This window comes from Protopterus annectens, chromosome 10.part0 (genome assembly GCF_019279795.1).
Source record: "Protopterus annectens isolate FY-2018-M chromosome 10.part0, PAN1.0, whole genome shotgun sequence".
Classification (NCBI taxonomy): domain Eukaryota; kingdom Metazoa; phylum Chordata; order Ceratodontiformes; family Protopteridae; genus Protopterus; species Protopterus annectens.
In genome coordinates, this window is record NC_056744.1 from 639446878 (window position 1) to 639468450 (window position 21573).

The following is a 21573-nucleotide window of genomic DNA, read 5'->3' on the forward strand; positions in this document are numbered from 1 at the left end:
CAACCTTCTTTTCTAATCCACAGAACAAAGGGGAATGAATACTGCACTCCTTAGATGTGCACAGACAACTTAGATTTTACTTGGACAAGACTAAACCTGAAAGAAAATCTGAACAGCTGCTGGTGGTATTTGCTGCAGGGGCAAAGGGGGAAGGCCATTTCAAAGCAAACAATTTCTAAATGGATAGGCCATTGCATTCATTTCTGCTATAAGTACCATGGAAAACCTATTCCCACAAGGGATAAGACCCACATTCAACCGATATGCATCTACCTATACAGCCTCTCTCAGAGGTGTCCCTACCAGGGACATCCTAGAAGCTGCTACCTGGAGTTCTGTACATACTTTCACCAAACATTACCATTTGCCAATTTCTCTAAATCCAGAGCTGGTTTTGCCACTACAGTCTTGCAGGGCCTTACAGCTGGTCCTAATGCTATCTAAATTCCTCCTCCCATCCTTAGCTTTAGGAATTACCCAAATGTGATAACTGCAACAGTGAAACACGAAGAACATAGTAAAGTTGTGTACTTACCATAAATGTAGATGTTAGAGTGTATTCACTGTTGCAGTCCTGGTTGCCCTCCCTCTAGCCCCCTGTCTTCTTTTGGCTATACCTCTACTCTCCTTTACTATGCTTAAAAGCTTTTTGGTGTATCTGCTTTTTTGTTGGAGGTATAACCATGCATATATATATATATATATATATATATATATATATATATATATATATATATATATATATATATTTAATTGCGTCAAATTAGGGGGGCACCTGACATCTGGGGCAAGAAAAACTGATGTAATAGCATCGGCTGCATGCTTTATACCCTTGACTATCTGATGTCATGGAAGATGAGACAGCAACCGACGCAGGACCCAAGACTTTGATAATCAGGCCAACTGAGGGCTACTGCAAGCAGATAACCCAAATGTGATGACTGCAGCAGTGAATACACTCAAACAGCTACATTTATGGTAAGTGCATACAACTGTACTTTCCAGATATTACTAACCCATAACTGTTCCATTCGTAATCTTTCTTCTGTTAATACTCCTCCTAATATAATTATATGCATACCAAGAGATGCACACCATTCTAATATATCTATTTTTCTATCAATATTCTTTATACTGTTAACATTTATAGCTAAAACTTTCAGCTTTCTTCTTATACAAGTTTATCGTCCCCTACTTCTACCCTTTACCTATTATATTTTCTTTCATAAACTTTTAAATATCCTTTTTCTATCTTTCACCCTTTTCCCCTAGCATTCTTTTTCCCCTTCGACAATCTCCATTTTATATATTCATTGTCACCTGCTTCCTGTACCAGTTTCTCCTCTTACTTTCATTTTTTTCTATTATTTTCTTGTACTGTAATCTGTTCATGCTCCTCTTCTAGATTTCTTTCTAGATTACGTGCACATTCCAGCATCTGTTCCTGCTCTTTAACTTCTACATTTTCTTTATAATTCACCCATGCATATCCAGTCTGCCCACATTTTTTACATATCATAATCACACTTTACCACAAACAAAACATTGTCTTTTGTCACCATTACTGATTAAATGATCATCTTTTCCACAAAAAAAGCATGTTTTTGACTGTCCCCAATATTTATCAAAACCTCTGTTACCTTCTACATTTATTACACTTGGGATATGTATGACTATTTCTTTCTCCATTTTCAAAATTACACCACATTCCCCTCCCCCAGTCCATAAACCTCTACCATAGACTTTTGAAGTGTCCATAACTTCTCTGCATAAAGTCTTTACATAGTCCTTAAACACTTCTTTCTCAAGATCGGTATTAAATTGCACAAAAATCCTATTTTTTGTTTCTCTAATAAATGTTTGTACCACATACGAGTTAGAAGGATTATATTTTTTCTTAATCTAAAATTTCTAATAAAATTTTTTTCCATGTACTGTTCTGTTTCAAACAAAATGTCACAATACATTTTGTTTACTGACTTGTATGGAGGCTCTTACCTCTTTAGGTGAAGTACCCAAGGATACAATCACTGTGTTCCAAACCTCATACCTTTCAAGCCCTTTTTCTTCTTTGCTGCTCAGTCTTACCAAGAATTTCTTTCACCAGCTCTCTTACTCTATCCAATAGTTCCTCTCCTTCCCTCACTGTGTGCATACAACTTCTTTTTCACAATTATTCTCACCTCTTCTTCCGGTACTTTGTCCATAACTTCACCCCACAATGCTGCTATCTCACTCTAAGGTTCACTCTGATTCATCATGTCTTTCAGTAAAATATCCCATAACCCTCCTGACTGGAGGTTGTAATTACACCCTCCAACTGAGATCCTTCAAATAATCCTTTTTGAAATACGTGCTCTGAATCCTGCGAAGGTCCAACTGCCTACATTTTCTTATCCACCGTCACCGTACCCTTCTCCTCCACTCTCTTCAACTCTTCTGCATATCAGACTACATTCTCTGCCTTCTCTGCTTGTACTCAGCTACCCACACATAATCCTCTGTAGTCTCTCGATCTATACAGTTTTCGTTCCTTTCTTCTCTTCCACACACTGTAGCCATATTCCTTCCTGATTCTACAAGCCGCCTTCCTGATTCTCCAAGCTGCCTATGTGCCTGGACCGGAAGCAAGAAGTGTAGCCACAAACAACATCCCATACGCTAAACAGTAGGGGAAATTCCCCGATGCTCTAGCCAAATTTCCCCTTAAAGTATAAGGGTCTCCCCTGACAAGAGCCTATTAGGCTAGTGGAACTATTCAACAAAAGGAGCCTCCATCAATATCTAGCAAAGATTTAATAAGTTTAATTTTCCTATCTCTTAAGAGTTCTTTTACTGAAGGAATGTCAAATCGCACATTTTATACTTACATGCACAGTTGCAAACAAGTCACATATGACATATGTTCATCTTGAAGCAGACTTTTTTGTCCACACGTGATACATTTCCTACAGCCAGTACACTCTACTTTGGTGTTTGGATAGACTGGGATCTGAAGGAAACCACAAAACCAAAGCCAATGTCCAGCACAGCTACAGTGGATATAAAAAGTTTACACACCCCTGTTAAAATGCCAGGTTTTTGAAATATGAAAAAATGAGACCACAATAAATCATTTCAAAACTTTTCCCACCTTTAATGTGACCTACAAACTTGTACAATTAAATTGAAAAACAAACAAATCTGTTAGGGGAAAAAATATAAAAAATAAAAAACATACAATAGCTGGTTGCATAAGTGTGCATACCCTTAAACTAATACTTTGTTGAAGCACCTTTTGATTTAATTACAGAATTCAGTCTTCTTGGTTATACACCTGCCATCAATTAGAGAGACTCTGAATAACCCCAAGTAAAGTTCAGCTGTCCTGGTAGGATTTTCCTGACATGTACTCAGTTGCTGCTACAGCAAACGCCATGGCTCGCAGAGAGCTTACACAGCATCAAAGGAACTATCTCATTGTTGAAAGGTATCAGTCAGAGGAAGGGTAGAAAAAAAATTTCCACAGCATTAGATAGAACACAGTGAAGACAGTCATCAAAATGTGGAGAAAATATGGGACAACACTGACGTTGCAAACAACTGGACGTCCTTCCAAAATTGATGAAAGGACAAGACGAAAACTGGTCAGGGAGGCTGCCAAGAGACCTACAGCAACACTAAAGGAGCTGCAAGAACTTCTGGCAAGTATTGGTTATGTACTACACGTGACAACAATCTCCCGTATTCTCCATATGTCTGGGCTATGGGGTAGGGTTGCAAGACGGAAACCTTTTCTTACACAGAAAAACATCTAGGCCAGCTAAAATTTGCAAAGCAATGCATCAAAACTCCCAAAAGCATGTTGGAAAATGTATTATGGTCTGATGAGATCAAGGTTAAACTTTTTGGACACAATTCCAAAAGGTACATTTGGCGCAACAACACTTTGCATCATCAAAAAAACACCACCCCCATGGTGAAGCATGTTGGTGGCAGTATCATGCTTTGGGGCTGCTTTTCTTCAGCTGGAACTGGGGCTTTAGTCAAGGTGGAAGGAATTATGAACAGTTCCAAATACCAGTCACTTTTGGCCCAAAACCTTCAGGTGTCTGCTAGAAAGCTGAAGATGAGTTTCACCTTTCAACAAGACTGACCCCAAGCATACATCCAAATCAACAAAAGAATGGCTTCACCAGAAGAAAATTAAAGTTTTGGAATGGCCCAGCCAGAGCCCAGAGGGTGACCTGAAGATGGCTACACACATGAGATGCCCTTGCAATCCGACAGACCTGGAGTGCTTTTGCAAGGAAGAGTGGGCAAATACTGTCAAGTCAAGATGTGCCATGCTGATAGACTTCTGCACAAGAAGACTGAATGTTGCAATTAAATCAAAAGGTGTTCCAACAAAGTATTAGTCTAAGGGTGTGCACACTTATCCAACCAGCTTATTGCATGTTTTTTATTTTTTATATTTTTTCCCCTAACAGACTTGTTTTTCAATTGAATTGTACAGGTTATAGGTTACATTAAAGGTGAGTAAAAAGTTTTGAAATGATTTATTGTGGTCTCATTTTTTTATATCACAAAAACCTGTCATTTTAACAGAGGTGTGTAAACTTTTTATATCCACTGTAAATATTCTCCCTAAAAAAACTAAATAGTAACTAATGGAAAAGCATAGTGCAAAAGAATGTGGCCTATGGGGAGAAATGTAAGACTGAAGACGTCACATGAGTACAAAGAAAATACAAAGAAAGGGAAGTTCTATCCTTTAAACTATGAAGAACAAAGTCACATAGCAGCAGCAGCAGCAAAAAACATCACCAAATGTTCTGAAAAACAGTAGAAGCTCCAAGGTAATTTTTTAGTGATTCAGAGGTCACGATCTGCAAAGGAATTCTGAACACAGAGAGGGAAGGCAGCACAAATCACTATAAAAGAAAGGAAGGAGCTAAATCCTGTGGAATTCTTCTGTGCTGAGCCAATACGAACTTACAATGCAAGTATTAAAGATGTAGATGATGGCCTGGATCATCTAAGGTTGATTACCATTATCAGAAAGTGTGGAAAGTAGGAATGGGTGAGCAAAAGGCCACTTGTAAGCAAAATCACCCTTTGAATGAAGGCCACTTGTAAGCAATGTCATCCTTGGACTGACTTCCTGGGAGAATCATGGAAAAGTATTTTTTGTCACTGGTTTGAAAAGTCAAAAAGCCATACTGTGGCTTGCACCAGAGATAAAACAGCCTTTGTGCATTTAAATGGTTCAGTGACCTTTCATAGGGCATATGGAAACACCAATCACATTTGTTCTCATGATAACTGCCCTAATCAGAAACATGGTTGGATGTGAGAAAGCACGGAGTCTGAATAGGCCAATGCCAGACTCTCATGGCCTCCTAACAAAACAAGTAAAGTCATGTGTCTGTTGGTCTTCCAAAACAAAGTCTTGCTCTCACAATGTATAGCTATCATACCGGTGGAAGGGAGTCTTCAAAAGGCTCTACGCATACAGGGAACAGCTCATAATTCCAGCATACTGATGTGAAGATACAAGTCCTGACACAACCAGACACCATCAATCATCTGGCCATTGTAGTGCCTTCTCCACCCACAAAGCAGTCCAATGCATGAAGAGTCTGCAAATGGAAAAGGTCACAGCAGTTAAGTAAATCACATTTAATTACCACTAGATACAACTCCTACAAATCTTGCTGTGGTGAGACAAGGGGCCTAGGCTCTGGCATCACTGAACAATATCCTAAATCATTCAATGGAGAATCTTTATGTACATGCCATGCATGAGACGCTGCTATAATGGGCACTGACAGAAGAATCAGGGTATTCAGACAAAATGCTGTTGAAACTAAGTGGAATGCAAGAGATGCTGTGGTCTACAATGTCATTAACACACCATGGTAGAGAACTGTTCAAGTATGAATGGTGTACAAGGTACTCCGAATGAAGATTAGAGAGTTTCGACTAAGAGAATGGCACTATCCAGCAGAATCTCCCAATAATGAATCAAATCTTTTGCGAATGGAAGAACGTGGAGACAATCATCTCAAGCAAGGGAATACCTTGGCTTCCAGCAATCACTAGTGAGATGCAGTCAAGACATGCATAAGAGAGAAAATCCTGGGGGCAGCAGAGGTGAGACCAAACAGCCAAGTTTGGAAATGGTAATGACTGTCAGCTACCCAGAACTGCAACTACCTCCCAGACCTTTTCATTATTTTTGTGTTAAGGTAGGCATCTCAAGAGTTCCAAAGAGCACATTCAATCTTATTTTGGTAAGCTTCAGACTGCGGATAAAGTAGCAAAGAAAGGGAAAAAAAAAAGTGTTTATCTTTCTTTTGAAACTTGACAAAAAAGCAGGCTAAGGCTGCTTTCTTTTTCTGATTCAAAATGTAGTCAAGAAGATCTGGGCAGACAAGCATCCATGATGCACGATGGTAAGGTGGAGGGAGGGCACTAAGCAGTCTGACTGCCTACAGTGCACAGAGGATAAACCTCTCATCTGATCAATTACAGGAGTAATAAAACTAAAAGAAATTGTTAATACGTAGACTGCAGACCAATTAACAAGACTATTTCAAATTACAAAAAGTAGGATACCTGTAAACCCAAAGTTCCTAGTCAGATAGCTCAAATAATCCACTACCAAACTTACCTGCACAACAGTACATATCAGAAGCACTTATCATCAAGACTGCTATACACAGCAGCAGTAAGGAAAACATGACATAGGAGCTGCACCAGTCATTCAAGGAATCTGGGAAAAAAAAATAATTTGTTATTTTAAAGAAAATATTTGCATTGGTTATGATAAAAAATAATGCAGATTAGTAGGGCTTTTTAACATACAAGCTATATGAATTTGATACTATGGCCTTTATTAGTCATGTCCTTACGGAATATTAACACAGACAAAGTGCCCAGACGAGTCCAAGGTTCCAATAATATGTAATAAGAAGTTATGTACCTACCATAACGTTCCATGTTAGTTGTCTTCTCTCGCCTTCTTTCTTGCTTGATGGGTTCGGAGCCGATCCCTCGGCTCCGACTCGGCACTTGCTTTAGCTCGAGAACTCCTTTTACCAGCTCGAGGCAGCCCCATATCCCATGATGCAAGGCAGGAAGTACCCAGATCTCATTTTTGACAAAAGGGCAATAACACCAAGCATAAAATACTTCCCAAAGGAAGAAGAAACTTACAGATGGAAAAAGGACCAGGTTTGAATGGTCTTTAGCATAATAGTTTCTTATACAAGGTCTGTCCAGGCCAGGGGGAAGGAGGGAGGGTCGCAAGAAAGAAGGCGAGAAGACAACTAACATGGAACGTTATGGTAGGTACATAACTTCTTAATGTTAAGTTGTCAATCTCGCCTTCATTCTTGCTTGATGGGACCGCGTCCCTAGCACCTCTATCCTGGGTGGCTCAATGGAACAAACTCTTGAGGACTGTAGAGCCAAAACTGGCTCTGTCCCTGGAGGCCAAGTCCAATTTGTAATGGGAAACAAAAGTGTGAGGAGTGGCCCAAGTGGCCGCTGCACAAATAGTGTCCAAAGGCAGTCTAGCTTGAAAGGCTGTAGAAGTAGCTAAACTCCTAGTTGAATGTGCTTTAGGTTTTGAGCACAGCTGTTTTCCCCTGAACGTATAAATTTCAGTGATGACCGAAGAAAGCCATCTGGACAAAGTCACTTTAGAAACAGGTAGGCCTTTTTTATTATCCGCATAGGAAACAAAAAGTTGATCAGATTTTCTAAATTTTTTTGTTCTGTCCAAATAATATCTGAGCTGACGGTGGACGTCAAGATAATGTAACTTTTGTTCAGCTCTATCTGAATAGTTAGGAAAAAATACGGGGAGATCAATGGATTGATTCAGATTGTTTTTTGAAGCGACCTTAGGTAAAAAGGATGGATTAGTTTCTCAAGGATACTCTGTCTTTGTGAAAAATCAAATAGGGGGGTCGAACTGAAAGAGCATGAAGTTCAGACACCCTCCTGGCAGATGTAATAGCCACTAGGAATAAAGTTTTCCAAGAAAGATATTTCAGGGAACAAGAAACAGCTGGCTCGAAGGGGGGAAGAATCAAGGATGTCAGCACTAAATTTAGATCCCACTGAGGAGGAGGATTCCTGATTGGAGGCTTTAGTAGGAAAATTCCTTTCAAGAAGGCCCTGCAGAGCCTATGGGACATAATATTATGATCTGCTATCCCGACATGAAAATTAGAAATAGCAGCCAACTGAACTCTGACTGTTGAAGAAGAGGAGCCTGCATGAAAAATCTCTGCTAAGAAGTCCAGAACTGCCTGAACAGGGGCAGTAAAAGGATCAATATTTTGGGCCTTAGCCCAATAAGAGAAACGTTTCCATTGGCTTGTGTAAATCCTCCTGGTAGAGGATTTTAGTGAAGCTACTATGATATCTCTAACTGGGTTAGAGATCAAAGGAAGCCTGGCTAAGGAAGGAAGTGGAGCAACCATGCTGTGAGGTTGAGAGAATGGATTGACCGGTGCAGCTGACCGGATTGGTGAATCAGTAGATCTGGCACTGGGTCCAGATGCCACGGCTGCACCAAAAGGTGACGTTGAGGAACGGGAACCAAACTTGTCGAGGCCAGTAAGGGGCAATGAGAATCAATTTGGCTCTCAAAACGGTAGCTTTCTGGATCACCTGAGGGATCAGAGGAAATGGAGGGAAGGCATAAAGAAGTCCCTGGGGCCAATCCTGGGTCAGAGCGTCTCTGGGGGGATGGCCTGATAGAGGGAAGAGGCTGAAGAAGTCTGGACATTTGCTGTTTTGGGGAGTAGCAAAAAGATCGCAACATGGACGACCCCATTCCAGAAAAATCTCTTCCGCTATGGATTGCTTGAGAGACCACTCGTGAGGCATGAGAATAGCTCTGCTCAATCTGTCCGCTATAATGTTGGTTTTCCCAGGGATATGCGTTGCTACCAGAAACCGATGAGAGGAGATCGCCCATTGCCATAGTCTGAGCGCTCCACGACACAAGGGGTAGGACTTGGTTCCGCCCTGTTTGTTGATATACCAAACTACAGACATGTTGTCTGTGAGGACTGCAATTGTCCCTACGGGAAGAAAGTCGTTGAGGGCTTGCAACGTTAAAAGCACTGCTCTCATCTCCAGGACATTTATGTGCAGATGGTACTCGAGCGGTTGCCACGCCCCATGAACCATCCTGCCCTGATAATGACCCCCCACCCGATCAGGGAGGCATCCGTGGTGACAGTGGCTATCGGGGACGGAGGTACAAAGCACCTGCCTTGGTGAACCTGAGAGGATGTGATCCACCAAGCAAGATGTTCTTTGCATGTTTGTGTCACCAGAATCTGGTGACGCATTGGGAGTTGCTGGTATGACCACTGTGTGAACAGCATCCACTGAAGGAGGCGCATGTAGAATCGAGCCAGGGAAGAAGAGTGATGGCCGCAGCCATGAGACCTAATACCTTTAGAACCATTCTGGCCTGTACCTTCTTGCTGGCCAGAATGATCCTGACATGAGTCTGAATGTCTGAAACTCTTTGTTCTGTAAGGGTAGCTGACATCCGAACAGTGTTTAAGTTTGCGCCTATGAAGGTAATAGACTGGCAGGGCGATAAGGATGACTTTTCAAGTTGACTGAGATGCCCAAATGAGAACAAAGGTCTATTGTGTAATCCCTGGCTTGTATAAGCTGATGCCTGGTGGTGGCTGACAGGAGCCAGTCGTCGAGATACGGAAACACCTGGAATCCTTGACGTCTCAGGTGAGCCGTGACCACTGCCATGCATTTGGTGAACACTCTGGGGCTGTAGTGAGACCAAAGGGCAGGGCTCTGAACTGGAAATGACTGGACCCCAGCCGAAGCGGAGAAATCTCCTGGAGCGTCTGTGAATTTTGATGTGATAGTACGCATCCTGAAGATCTATTGAGCACATCCAGTTGTCCTTCTGTAAGAAGGGCAGAATTGACTGAAGAGTGACCATTCGAATCTTGTCTTCCTGACAGACTTGTTGAGTCTGCTGAGATCCAATATTGGTCTCCAGTCTCCGTCTTTTGGGGACCAAAAGAATCTTGAGTAGATTCCGGCTCTGAATGGTCTATTGTAACTGGCTGAATGGCTCTTTTTGCAGTAGTTTTGCGATTTCTAACTCTGCAATGTCCCTTAGACCGGGTGGTACATCTGGAAGGGAACTTGAGGGAAGGGACTTTCCTCGAAGGAATTATGTAACCCTTGGATATGATCGACTGTACCCATCTGTCTTGAGTGAGGGAATGCCAGGCTTCTGGGTACAGTGATAATCTTCCCCGACTGCCTCCAAGGAGGGACAGCCGGGCAACACCTCAGGGATGCTGAAAAGGCTTCTCAGGAAGAGACTCCCTGTTGCCCTGGTTCTTAGGACCCCTCTGCCTCTAGAGCGGCGTCTGTTGTTGTTACCCCTCTGCCTCTAGGGGTAAACTGACCACGTGAATCCGCGTGACTCCTTGGGATTTACGGAACCACATCTTCCCACCCTTCTGTCCTTTGGGATAAGGCCTAGAAGGGATGGAAAACGGACTCCAACAGCAGAAAGAGTCTTGCCGTCCTGCTCACACCTGGTCAAGGTCTCCTTCACCTGAGGGCCAAACAAAGCTGACCCATCAAAGGGAGAATTTGTGAAGGACGCCTTAAAGGGATCCGCAAAATCACATAGCCGCATCCAGGCTTGGCGTCTAAGAGCCACACCTGTGCCTGCGGCTCTACTCGCTCCATCCGCAGCATAAGATATCAGCCGCATGGAGGAGTTAGCAATGGAATTGAGGGTTCCTAGCTGCGAAGCAATCTTTTCTTGGGCCCCTGCAGCTGTAGGATCCTGAACTACTTCTCCCAGCTCCTTCAGGATATCTCTCTGGAGTCTGGTGAAGTGACAAAGATAATTCAGCGAACACATAGCAAAGGTCGCTGAGGAAAACATCCGCTTGCCGTACCTATCCATGGTCCTAGAGTCCTTATTAGGAGGATGGACGGGCACGGAAGGATCTGCAAGTTCCTTTTGGTGGCCGCAGCCACCACCATGGCATCAGCGGGACACCCTTGGTAAGGAATTGTTTGTCACTAGGGGCAGTGATAAATTTAGAAGGCCTCCTAGGGACTGGCTCTACAGAGTCAGGAGCTGTCCACGCCTTCGTGCAATAACCTGCATAAGGGGTCGAAGGCGGAGACACCCAGGAGGTGGAGGGCCGAGATCCAAACGCCTCTAGGTATACTGACTCATCCTCAGAGGGATTGTTGGTGGGCCAGTTTCCCCTCTGTTTCAGAAGTTCTAGGATGTCTGAGAAGGAGACATCCTCAGAGGTGGATCTAGGGGATCCCTCTGACTCATCAAAGTCACTATCCAGTGACAGACTCAGGGAGTCTACATGCTTCCTCTTACAAGTCCTCTTCCTAGGAGGATCTCCCGAAACATCAGGAGAATCCTCGGAAGAGGGGGAAATTCCCAATGGGGAAACCTGAGGTGGAGGATCTCTGGGTCCTGTAGCAAGAGAAGTGGCAGAGATGTCAACAGGTACAATAGAGGGAGGAGCTACGGGAAGAGACTGCTGACTGATACCAGTGGCCAGTACACTCTTCATCACCTCGAATGCTCCCCTCCCAGGCAGGTCCGAGAGAACCCGCTCCGAAGAGCTAGGAACTCCAGGGGCCACCAAAAGGGAAGCCTCCGAGGCAGATGTCGGAGCCGAGCTCACCAAGGCCGAGGCTCCAAGGGAAGAGCGGGCTCGACAAGGGTCCGATGCCACTCACCCCTCGGAGGAGACCATGGAAGCCCGACCACCGAATCCCTCTAAGGAAGAGGAGATAAGAGTAGGGGCTGAAGGGACAGAAGGAGGTATCCGTCCTCCAGCCGTAGCAGTAACCATGCCCGAAGACTCCAACTCCAAACTCTGGGGTAGAGTCGAAGGAGGAACTGTAACGGGGTGTGGACCAACAGTCGTCTGCTGAGACGGACTGTGTAGCATTTGGGCCAGTACCTGTGACTTGAGCAATCTACTGACCACTCTCTCTAGGTCATGATCTGACAACCTGGATGACCTTGAAGATCGGCTCCGATGGCTCCGTTCGATAGAAGAGGCGAGCCGAAAGTAACGGCCCCAAGGAAGGAGACCTCGACCTCTTCCTGGAATGGGCGAGCGGAGCCGATACTACTGATCCTGTCGGCACCGATTTCGGAGCCGGCAGAACGTCTCGATGTATCGGCTCCAGCCGGAGCCGATACAGCTACCAGTAACGGTGTCGGAGCCAAGCGGAGCCGACACCGATGCCTGCCACATGGGTGTCGGAGCCGATCGGGCCGACACCGATGCCGTGCCACGTGGGTGGCGGAGCCGAGGGGAGCCGACACCACAGTGGTCAACGCAGATTCGGCACCGATAGCCATCGGCCAAAGCTTTGTGGATCAGAATCGCTCCAGCCGAGCCGATCTCGACTCTATACGAGTCGGGCCGAGGCCGCAGGCTTAGAAACAGAAGCCTGGGCCTTGGCAGTTTTGGTTGATTTTGTGGAGCCGACTTAGCCGGAGAGCCCTCCGGCTTAAGAAGACCCCTGAGAATCAACTTATTATCTCTCCTGCAGGACTCTCTGGCTGAAGGAGTGACAAATAGGACAGGAGTCCTGCAGGTGAAGAGGGCCCAAACAGTACAGGCAAGAAGTGTGACCGTCTGTCAGAGACATCTTCTGACAGCACGAGTCACACTTCTTAAAACCTGAAACCCTCTCCTTAGACATGGTGCCTAAACACAACACACACACACACCAGTCAAAATAAATTAAACTAATACCAAGAGGTATTTAGTAAAAAACACCAACACACACACCCTAACAGGGGGGGGATGGGATAGGGAAAATTGACTGACTAAAAAAAAATTAAAAGAGACAGGGATTTCTGTCAGAAAAAGGTTAAATTTAAAATTAAACTATCAAAAAATTAGTTTTAACTAAAAGAAGGGGCTTAAATATCACAAATGTGAACTACTTACCAGGAGCTGGTAAAGAGAAGACCTCCAAGCAAGCGCAAACGAGATCTGGGTACTTCCTGCCTTGCATCATGGGATATGGGGCTGCCTCGAGCTGGTAAAAGGAGTTCTCGAGCTAAAGCAAGTGCCGAGTCGGAGCCGAGGGATCGGCTCCGAACCCATCAAGCAAGAATGAAGGCGAGATTGACAACTTAACATCGTACTTTATTTAAAATAAGTAAACAAGCGTTTTCGCTCCTGTTCAAACAGAAGCTTCTTCAGCATTAAAAGAGCGCAAGCTCACATTGTTTAAAAACTGTTACGTGACGTGCTGTTGATGTCACTCTAATTAAACAATTAAAATACATTTAAAACGAGATAACTCGATTTAACTTAATATTTTTGAAAGTAGACATAAAAAATGCATGAAACATGTGAAAAATGTATATGTGTACCCATATACATGCAGATAGATCAAGCACTCAAGGAAACAAATCAAACTTGCTAGAAGTAATTAATTAACCAGGTAGAAAGTGTTAAAACAACAAGAAATACACACTACCTGACCTAACCTTTAAAGTTTTACCCTGTACATAAAACAGAAGGATAGGTAGACCATAGTAAAGTACGGAATACTAGATATGCCCAGGAAGAAATTCTAGGCAATGTGCCTAAAAAGCAGACTGGCATAACAGATAAACAGCACATCATTTTGCAACATGTCAATATATGGATCTAAAATCACTTTTTAGCATGTCTTAAGCAAGCAATAATGCCTAACAGGGTGCGTGGTACTGCATACGCAATGAACACCTATGGGTCTCTAACTCCTGGAAGTGCGTTCCTTCTAGTGTAAATTATCATGGAAGTCATTATTGCACTTAAAATGTCTTCTTTTATTTATTTATTTTACTACTATATTATACTACTATACATTTATGTGTGTGTATGTGTGTATGTATATATATATATATATATATATATATATATATATATATATATATATATATATATATATAAATAAAATATACATTTATATATATATATAAAATGTTTTTTATATACATATATAAAATATACATATATATATATATATATAAAATATATGTTTTATATATATATAAAATATATGTTTTATATATATATATATATATATATATATATATATATATACACATACACACACACACACACACACACACGTTTTTGATGTAAAATACCTCCTCCACCTATGGTTTCAAACTTGCTGTAGTATATGTAACTGTTGTTGCAAGAAGTATTGTACATCTATAACACAAATTATGTAATTTAACGTACATACAAACACATTCAGAACCAGATACAGGCATACTTGATATACATAGGGAAATAAACATTCAAATATAGACACACACACACACTGGAACAGACAGTCATGAAGAGAAGGTTAACACTTGCACCACACCTCCAGCCTCAAACAGACCTACTAAACCAGCACTGGCAAAAAATACACATGAATACACGAAAGCATACTCGGACGCTCTAAATAAAAACCTGCAAAAGCATCAGAGAGCTCCAAAGCAGAAACCCACAAAACCTGCACCTCCCGTCACAAACCAGACAACACATAAAACACAAAATCAATGTGCCGCACAATCACAGCTCTTAAGGTGAAATAACATACCTAACACACTAGTAATAGGTGACTCAATAGTCAGGCACACTGACACCCCACTCACTAGGTTGGACAAGGAGAAGGTTACTACTGTTAGCTGCCTGTCGGGAGCCAGAATCCGCCACATAACACAAGCACTCAGGTCACTCCAGAACAAGTACAAATATGACTCTGTCATTGTTCATGTTGGTGTGAATGACCTGAGACGTCCCTCCCTGGACTACATGAAAAGAGACATTGAAGAGCTCTCTGATCATGTAGCCCAGGCGGGTATGACCATGACCCCGAGTAGCATCCTGCCCTCACAAAGAATGATACCTCAGTATAAAGAAAAAATTATCCAATTTCAATAATTGACTAAGCTTCTGGTGTCATTCAAAGGGGATCCAGTGTCTGTCAGTCTGGGATGACATGCTCAACAAGCCACGTTGCTTCGCAAGAGACAGCTTGCACCTGCCACCCCTTGGCTTTCGAATACTGGCCAAGGCTCTTACTGCCCCCATAGTGCCTTCTTTTAGGCAAGGCTCAAAATTCAAACCCACCTCCGTAAACAGCGCAAGTAAAAAAAATGAGGATTATGTTACTCAACACCAGGAGTTTAAATCTCAAAATGCATGCGCTCAAAGCACTCAAGTATGGAGAACGTAGACATCTGTGCAGTAACTGAAACCTGGTTCAAGGCTCCAGAGAGCACTCCAGCCCTACTGGGCTACAACTCATACCACACATTTCGGCCACAGAACACAGACCGAAACACAAAAGGAGGGGGTGTATCCATATTCATCAAGGATACCCACACCTCCAGGTCAGTGGCACAGCGAGATCATCCATGTGCAACTAACATCGGGCAAATCTGCAATGCAAATTATGGCCTGCTACAGATCACCCTCCATGACCCAGGATTACCATTCCGCCTTTCTGGAAACACTGGAAAACATGAAGGCCCTACCGAACGCCCTGATATTGGGCGATTCCAATTACCCTATCATTAACTGGGAAAACTACTTGAGTACAAACTCCCAGGCTCCGCTCTTCCTGGAATTTATAAACTCAAATGCCCTGGATCAGCTGGTAAACTCCCCTACCAGAGGCCACAACACATTGGACCTGGTCATCACCAACATGAGCGACAGGTGTTCCGTAACAGAAGTCAGCCCGTCACTGGTTAGATCAGACCATAAACTAATCACCCTGGATGTTCACACCCCACCACCACCCCCAACCAAGGAAACCACAGTGAAAAACTTTTCTAAAGCAAACTTCATCTTACTTAAAGCAGAGGTGGTAAGTTTCACAGCCCCCACGCTAAAGGATAACACTGCCCAAGATGCAGAATCCTTTACAATTGCACTCTATGAGCACCTACACGGATGCACGGATCGTGTCATCCCTAGCAAAACCAAGACTCAGTCCCCTAAGAGAAGGAAACCAGTCGGGTGGACCCCTGCCATAAACAGGTTATACAACAAAAGGAGGAAACTAGTTCAGAAAAAAAGCAAATCCCAAGAAGGAAAGACATCCCTGATCAGTATCAGTAAGAAACTAAGGTCCCTCATAAAATCATCCAAGGCTAACTTCGAAAGAAAAACAGCCAAGGATTCTAAAGCTAACCACAAAGCCTTCTTTAGCTATGTCAAGAATCTAAGTGGCAGCTCGCAAATATGCTCTGAGCTAGTACAAACTAGCACAAAATATACTGAACCTACTGATATTGCAAATATCTTGGCAGACAGAGTCAGTGCAAACTTCACCTCCTTCTCACCTTCAAAAGGGCCCACAACAATAATGGAAAAGTGTAGTGTCCCGGAAATCACAGAAGCACAGGTGAAAACAGCCCTTTCAAAAGCCTAAAAACACAGCATCAATGGGGCCAGATGGTGTCCCAGGCTGCGTCTTGCACGAACTACAGAACGAACTAACCCCCACCTAAACACACTGTTCAACCTCAGCCTCTCCACAGGCTAAGTGCCCATAGAATGGTGCACAGCAACGGTTATTCCGCTCCACAAAGGATGAGCCACAACTGACCCTGGTAACTATCACTCCATAAGCCTGACTAGCCTGGTCTGCAAGGCTATGGAGCGCATCGTCATGGAACTTATTAACAAAAACATTGGGAGCCTCCAAACACTTGACCCAACCCAGTTCGGTTTTGTTAAGGGCAGATCATGCCTACTAAACCTGGTTGACTTCTTCGAGACGGTCACCAAGGCCATAGACGAGGGAAAGGTGGTTCACACAGCCTACCTTGATCTCGCCAAGGCGTTCGACACCATTCCTCACTCGGGTATTATAGAAAAAAACTCACCAGCCTGAACATAAACCCCTACGGCACAAGATGGGTTGCCAACTGGCTTACAGACAGAACTCACATGGTAAGAATAGCAGGCTCCAGGTCCGACTCTAAACCAGTCACAAGTAGTGTCCTGCAAGGCTCGGTTCTGGGATCCCTACTGTTCGGCATATATTTTGCAGAAGTAAAGGCAAACACAGGAGGACCATGGCTAACCAAGTTTGCCAATGACTGCAAACTGGAAGCCATAACTGACTCTCCGGCTGACACGGACATCCTTCAAAAAGGCCTTACTGAGACAGACACCTGGTGTCAAAGTCATGGCCTCAAGCTAAATGCCAAAAAATGCATAGTCATCCCGTTTGGGAAAAAGAAAACACCCACAAATTACCACATAGGCGGCAGCCCCTTAACACAGAAGAGGTAATAAGAGATATGGGGACCCAGGTAGATAGTAATCTCTCCTTTGACAATCATATTGCCAAAGTAGTTAGGAAATCCTTCTATGTGGCCCATCTAATTACTAAGGGGTTCGCATTTAGAAATAAAGAGGTTATAGTGACCCAGTACTCATCACTCATCAAACCCATCATAGAGTACAATGCCCCATTGGGGATGTACCTCACAAAACATTTCCAACAGCTGGAAAGACCACAAAAGCATCTCACCAAGAGGATTACTGGCCTCAAACATACGTCCTATGCAGCCCGACTGAAAAAACTCTGGCTGTACTCAGTGGCATATCGCTTACTCAGAGGTGATCTCTGCCTGACTTACAAAGCCATGTCCAACTCAGAATTGATGGACATGTTCCACCTAAAGAAATGCAAGTCAATGCGAGCCACGCGCTCTAATGAGCTAAACCTCTCCACAATAAAAACAACATGCTGGAGGGATAGATTCCTGCCACAGAGACTCCCCATGCCTTGGAACAAAATTCCTAACTACATTAGGCAGAGCCCCTCACTAACATTTTTCAAGAGAAGCCTTAACGAGGGGATGGGTAACAGAAAATACACCCCTGGGATCACTTCAATGGCTCTGCTTGACAGAGGATCAGTTAATTAATCAATGGGGCGGTGAAAGCCGACACACTCTGACTAGGCTTATAAATGCCCTCTGGCAGATTAACAAACTCACTCTCCTACACACACACACACACACACACACACACACACACACACACACTACAACCACTTTCGTCTTTAGAATCATCCATCCACAAACACTTACTGTATAAAAAATAAAGTATTAGGGCTCTCTTTTCACTCCATTCCACTTTCCTCTCCCACTCCTTTTACTGTCCCCTGATTTTGCTTCTATTACAGTAGTGGGTATTTAATTCTTGGTAAAACACTGAGAATTAAAGCAATCATTACTGCCAGAATTTAAAAGTTTTATAAGAATATGTTGATTGTCTGCCTCTTGCAGTCAGTGCTCTATCTCCCTTGTTTCTAAAATTCTCATACTCTCGTGTATGCTTTTAAGCGCGCGCACACACACACACACACACACACACACACACACACACACACACACACACACTCAAAGATGCAGACAAAAAACACACACTTTTTTCCTTTATTTTTTGTTTGAACTTTACATTCGTTAAGCAACAAAACGCTGTTTAGCAAGTGTAAAAAAGGCTGCCTTTTTTTTTTTTTTTTTTTTTTTTTACTGACTCAGCTTCACACCACCTTAATATACTGCCATGAAGTGGTGAACTTCTTTTTGAGCAGGCTTTTCCGGTACATTAACACCCTGCTGGAGAACATTTGTTCTTCAATGGACAGGTTGCCCATTTCCTAACATGTCTCAATAACCCAATATATATATATTTTTTTTCAAAACATACAATGGGCAATAAATTACCATTATTCAGAGCGAAATGTTTTTCCCCATATTTCATTAACAAAAAAAAAAAAGCAGCCTTTTGTAATTAAAGGAGTACGCACACAGTGCCATACCCCTCCCCCCCAAAAAAATGGAAAAATGGAAAGTATTAAAGTACACAAAGCTGGCACAATGCGTTTTTTTGGCCCTTAGACATATAGGACGTTTATCAAAATACCCATTACAGAAGTGTCTTTTGAAAGCAAAAGCAACAAAATGTTAAAAGCAGCATGGTCAACCAAAGAAAAAGTGACGGAAATAAATATAAAATAAAACAAGGCTGGTTTATAACAACTTTTGTAAAACTAATCAAAGCTGTCCAGGTATTTATAGAGATTCTCAAAAAAAATGCTGACTACAGCTCTGGCCCATATTCACTGAACTAAACATTGCCTCCTTGTATTTGTTACTGTTTGCACTAAGCCAAAGACCACAAGCTCCAAAATCAGCACACCACCTTACAGAAGTCTAAGCAAATGTACATCTAGTCAGAAAGCACATTATTGGAAAATGACCCCCTCCCCCACATGCACAACACATGCAGTATCTCACAATATTAAAAGCCACAACACTAACTCATGCGGTTACAGGTCTATAGAAGTTCTAGACTAGCTGCGCTTGCAAGCCATTTTAAGCCTAACCAGTTTCCCTTTTTGTGCTCAAAACAACCTATTCCATTTGATTAGAGATCAGCCTTACATCCCATGGTCAACAATTATACATTTTTCTAATAAGAATAACTGGGATCATACCATAGATAATTTGAAGGGACTTATGCATGGAATAAAGTATTTAGGAGCTACATCTATCCATTAGTAATATAGGGGACAAGTGCGGAGGCAAAATTTTCTGTTTTCCATCCATAGATCTAAGCTGTACCTGAATATGTACAGGGATGAATTTTATTTTAAGTGGATGGTGACTATGTTCTAGAGCAGCTGTACCCTCTGCAAGATACAGCTATCCCTCCAAACCATTCTTTTGATGTTGCAGAAGAGGTTTAAGTCCCTAGACTGGAGTACTACTAATGACATTTGATTTGCTGATGTGCAGTAAATCAGTAATGGATCGGAGGACGCCTTGTATGCCAGACACACCTCCCCTCCTCATCACAGTCTGTAAGATACAGAGTAGAGTGAGAGAGCTTAGAGTTTTCAATTTAGGACACATTGTTTAGGCCTTGTATACTTTTAACACAGTACCTCTTATGGCATTCCACTAACTGAATATGTCTGAACTGATAACATGCCAAGGGGGCATTTCATTCAATGTATGGCCTAATGAGAGCTGAGTAAAGGAGAAAAGGACATCCCTAGATCTAGACACAATCCCTTTGTTTATAAGCTGTACAATACAGAAAGACTTTCTTAAAACAATGGACAAATGCTGGTCAAAAGTCTTCCGCCTAGATGTACAACACCAAAGCCAATGCTAATTAAATAGCAGAACTCAATACAGTTATAAATTCTTGCCTCACTAAAAATGCTACTAGAACTAAAGCTGGTCTTGTTGCAGTGCATAAACAAGCTGAACCAGCTTCACATAATCCAGAGCTGTCACTAGTTGTAAAAGATAAATTTAACAAATATACCGACTCAGCTACGCCACAACCACATACTCCACTGCCCATTACTTTGGCAATACAATCAAAGGCATCTATTACACCACAATCCAATAAAAAGGGAGTCAAAAGAAACTTTCTTGTTCCATAGTTGTTGAACTTCAATTTTCTGGCAAGCATAAACTCCATCAAAAATCAACAAAGCCTTTGGCATCTAGGCTGCAGTGGCCTTCTACAAAGTAAGATGGCTAACGATAGCTAACAAAAACAGGAGCATTCATACCCTCAAATAATTAAAACATTCCCATCCATGCTCAAAAGTTGCACCCATTTCCTATAGCAACTCCACAGTCACCACCATCTTAAGTTGCACCCAGTTTCTATAACAACTCGATGATCAGGCACCACCATCCGTGGGATTTAGTAGTCAAGTACAGAATGAAGTAGATTGCTCATAGGTGTGTACTAGGCTAACGGCCCTGGAGCCTAATATAAGCCTAGCCCAAGCAGATTCCCTGGCTAGGCCTTTCTTCCAACACAAACGCACACAAACGCACACACAAACACATATCTAGGGACAATTTAGAGCTGCCACTCCACTGCATCTCTTTCAGAGGTGAGAGGAAACCAGATTAACAGGGAAAAAAAATATGCAAACACAGGGAGAATCATGTAGACTTTGTATACAAGGCATTCCAGCCAAGAAACAAACTGAAGAATCTCTTGCTGCGAATTGACAATGTTGCTCACTGTGCCACTTTTAATCACTTGTAATTGTCAGCAATTGTTTTAGCCAGTCAATGGTATAGGAAGGAAAAACAAGCACAGCAGAGAAAATTATATAAACAGCATAAGATATTTTACAATATTTCCAGTGGTCTAGAATGCTACACAATCATTCCAGTTATTTATACTATTTTGCAGTCTAAATGGCTTGTTTCCCCATTCATTTCAAAGAGATGTAGTAATAATTGTTTGCATAAGGTGTATAGTTCGTAGTAGTTCACCATATGTTTTACGAATGATCATTTTATATGTAGTTTTCTGCTCTACTTCTGGGAGTTTGTTGAACAATTTAGTTATGCTTTTAAGCAGCACAGTTTTTATTTAGATCAGATCCGTTATGCTGGGAATATCATTCCCTAACTGGTTGGTAGCTGCTCTATTTTGTACTTGTTCTAATTAA

General features: G+C 42.5%; 1 protein-coding gene across 1 annotated transcript in view; it reads right to left on the reverse strand.

Moving 5' to 3' along the window:
• Window positions 1-21573, reverse strand: part of NDC1 (NDC1 transmembrane nucleoporin) — a 2145343-nt gene that overhangs the window by 1987664 nt on the left and 136106 nt on the right. Inside the window, exon 3 of the mRNA XM_044085460.1 lies at window positions 6656-6757. Within this exon, the coding sequence (XP_043941395.1) occupies window positions 6656-6757 (102 nt within the window). The remainder of the gene's footprint in view (window positions 1-6655; window positions 6758-21573) is intronic.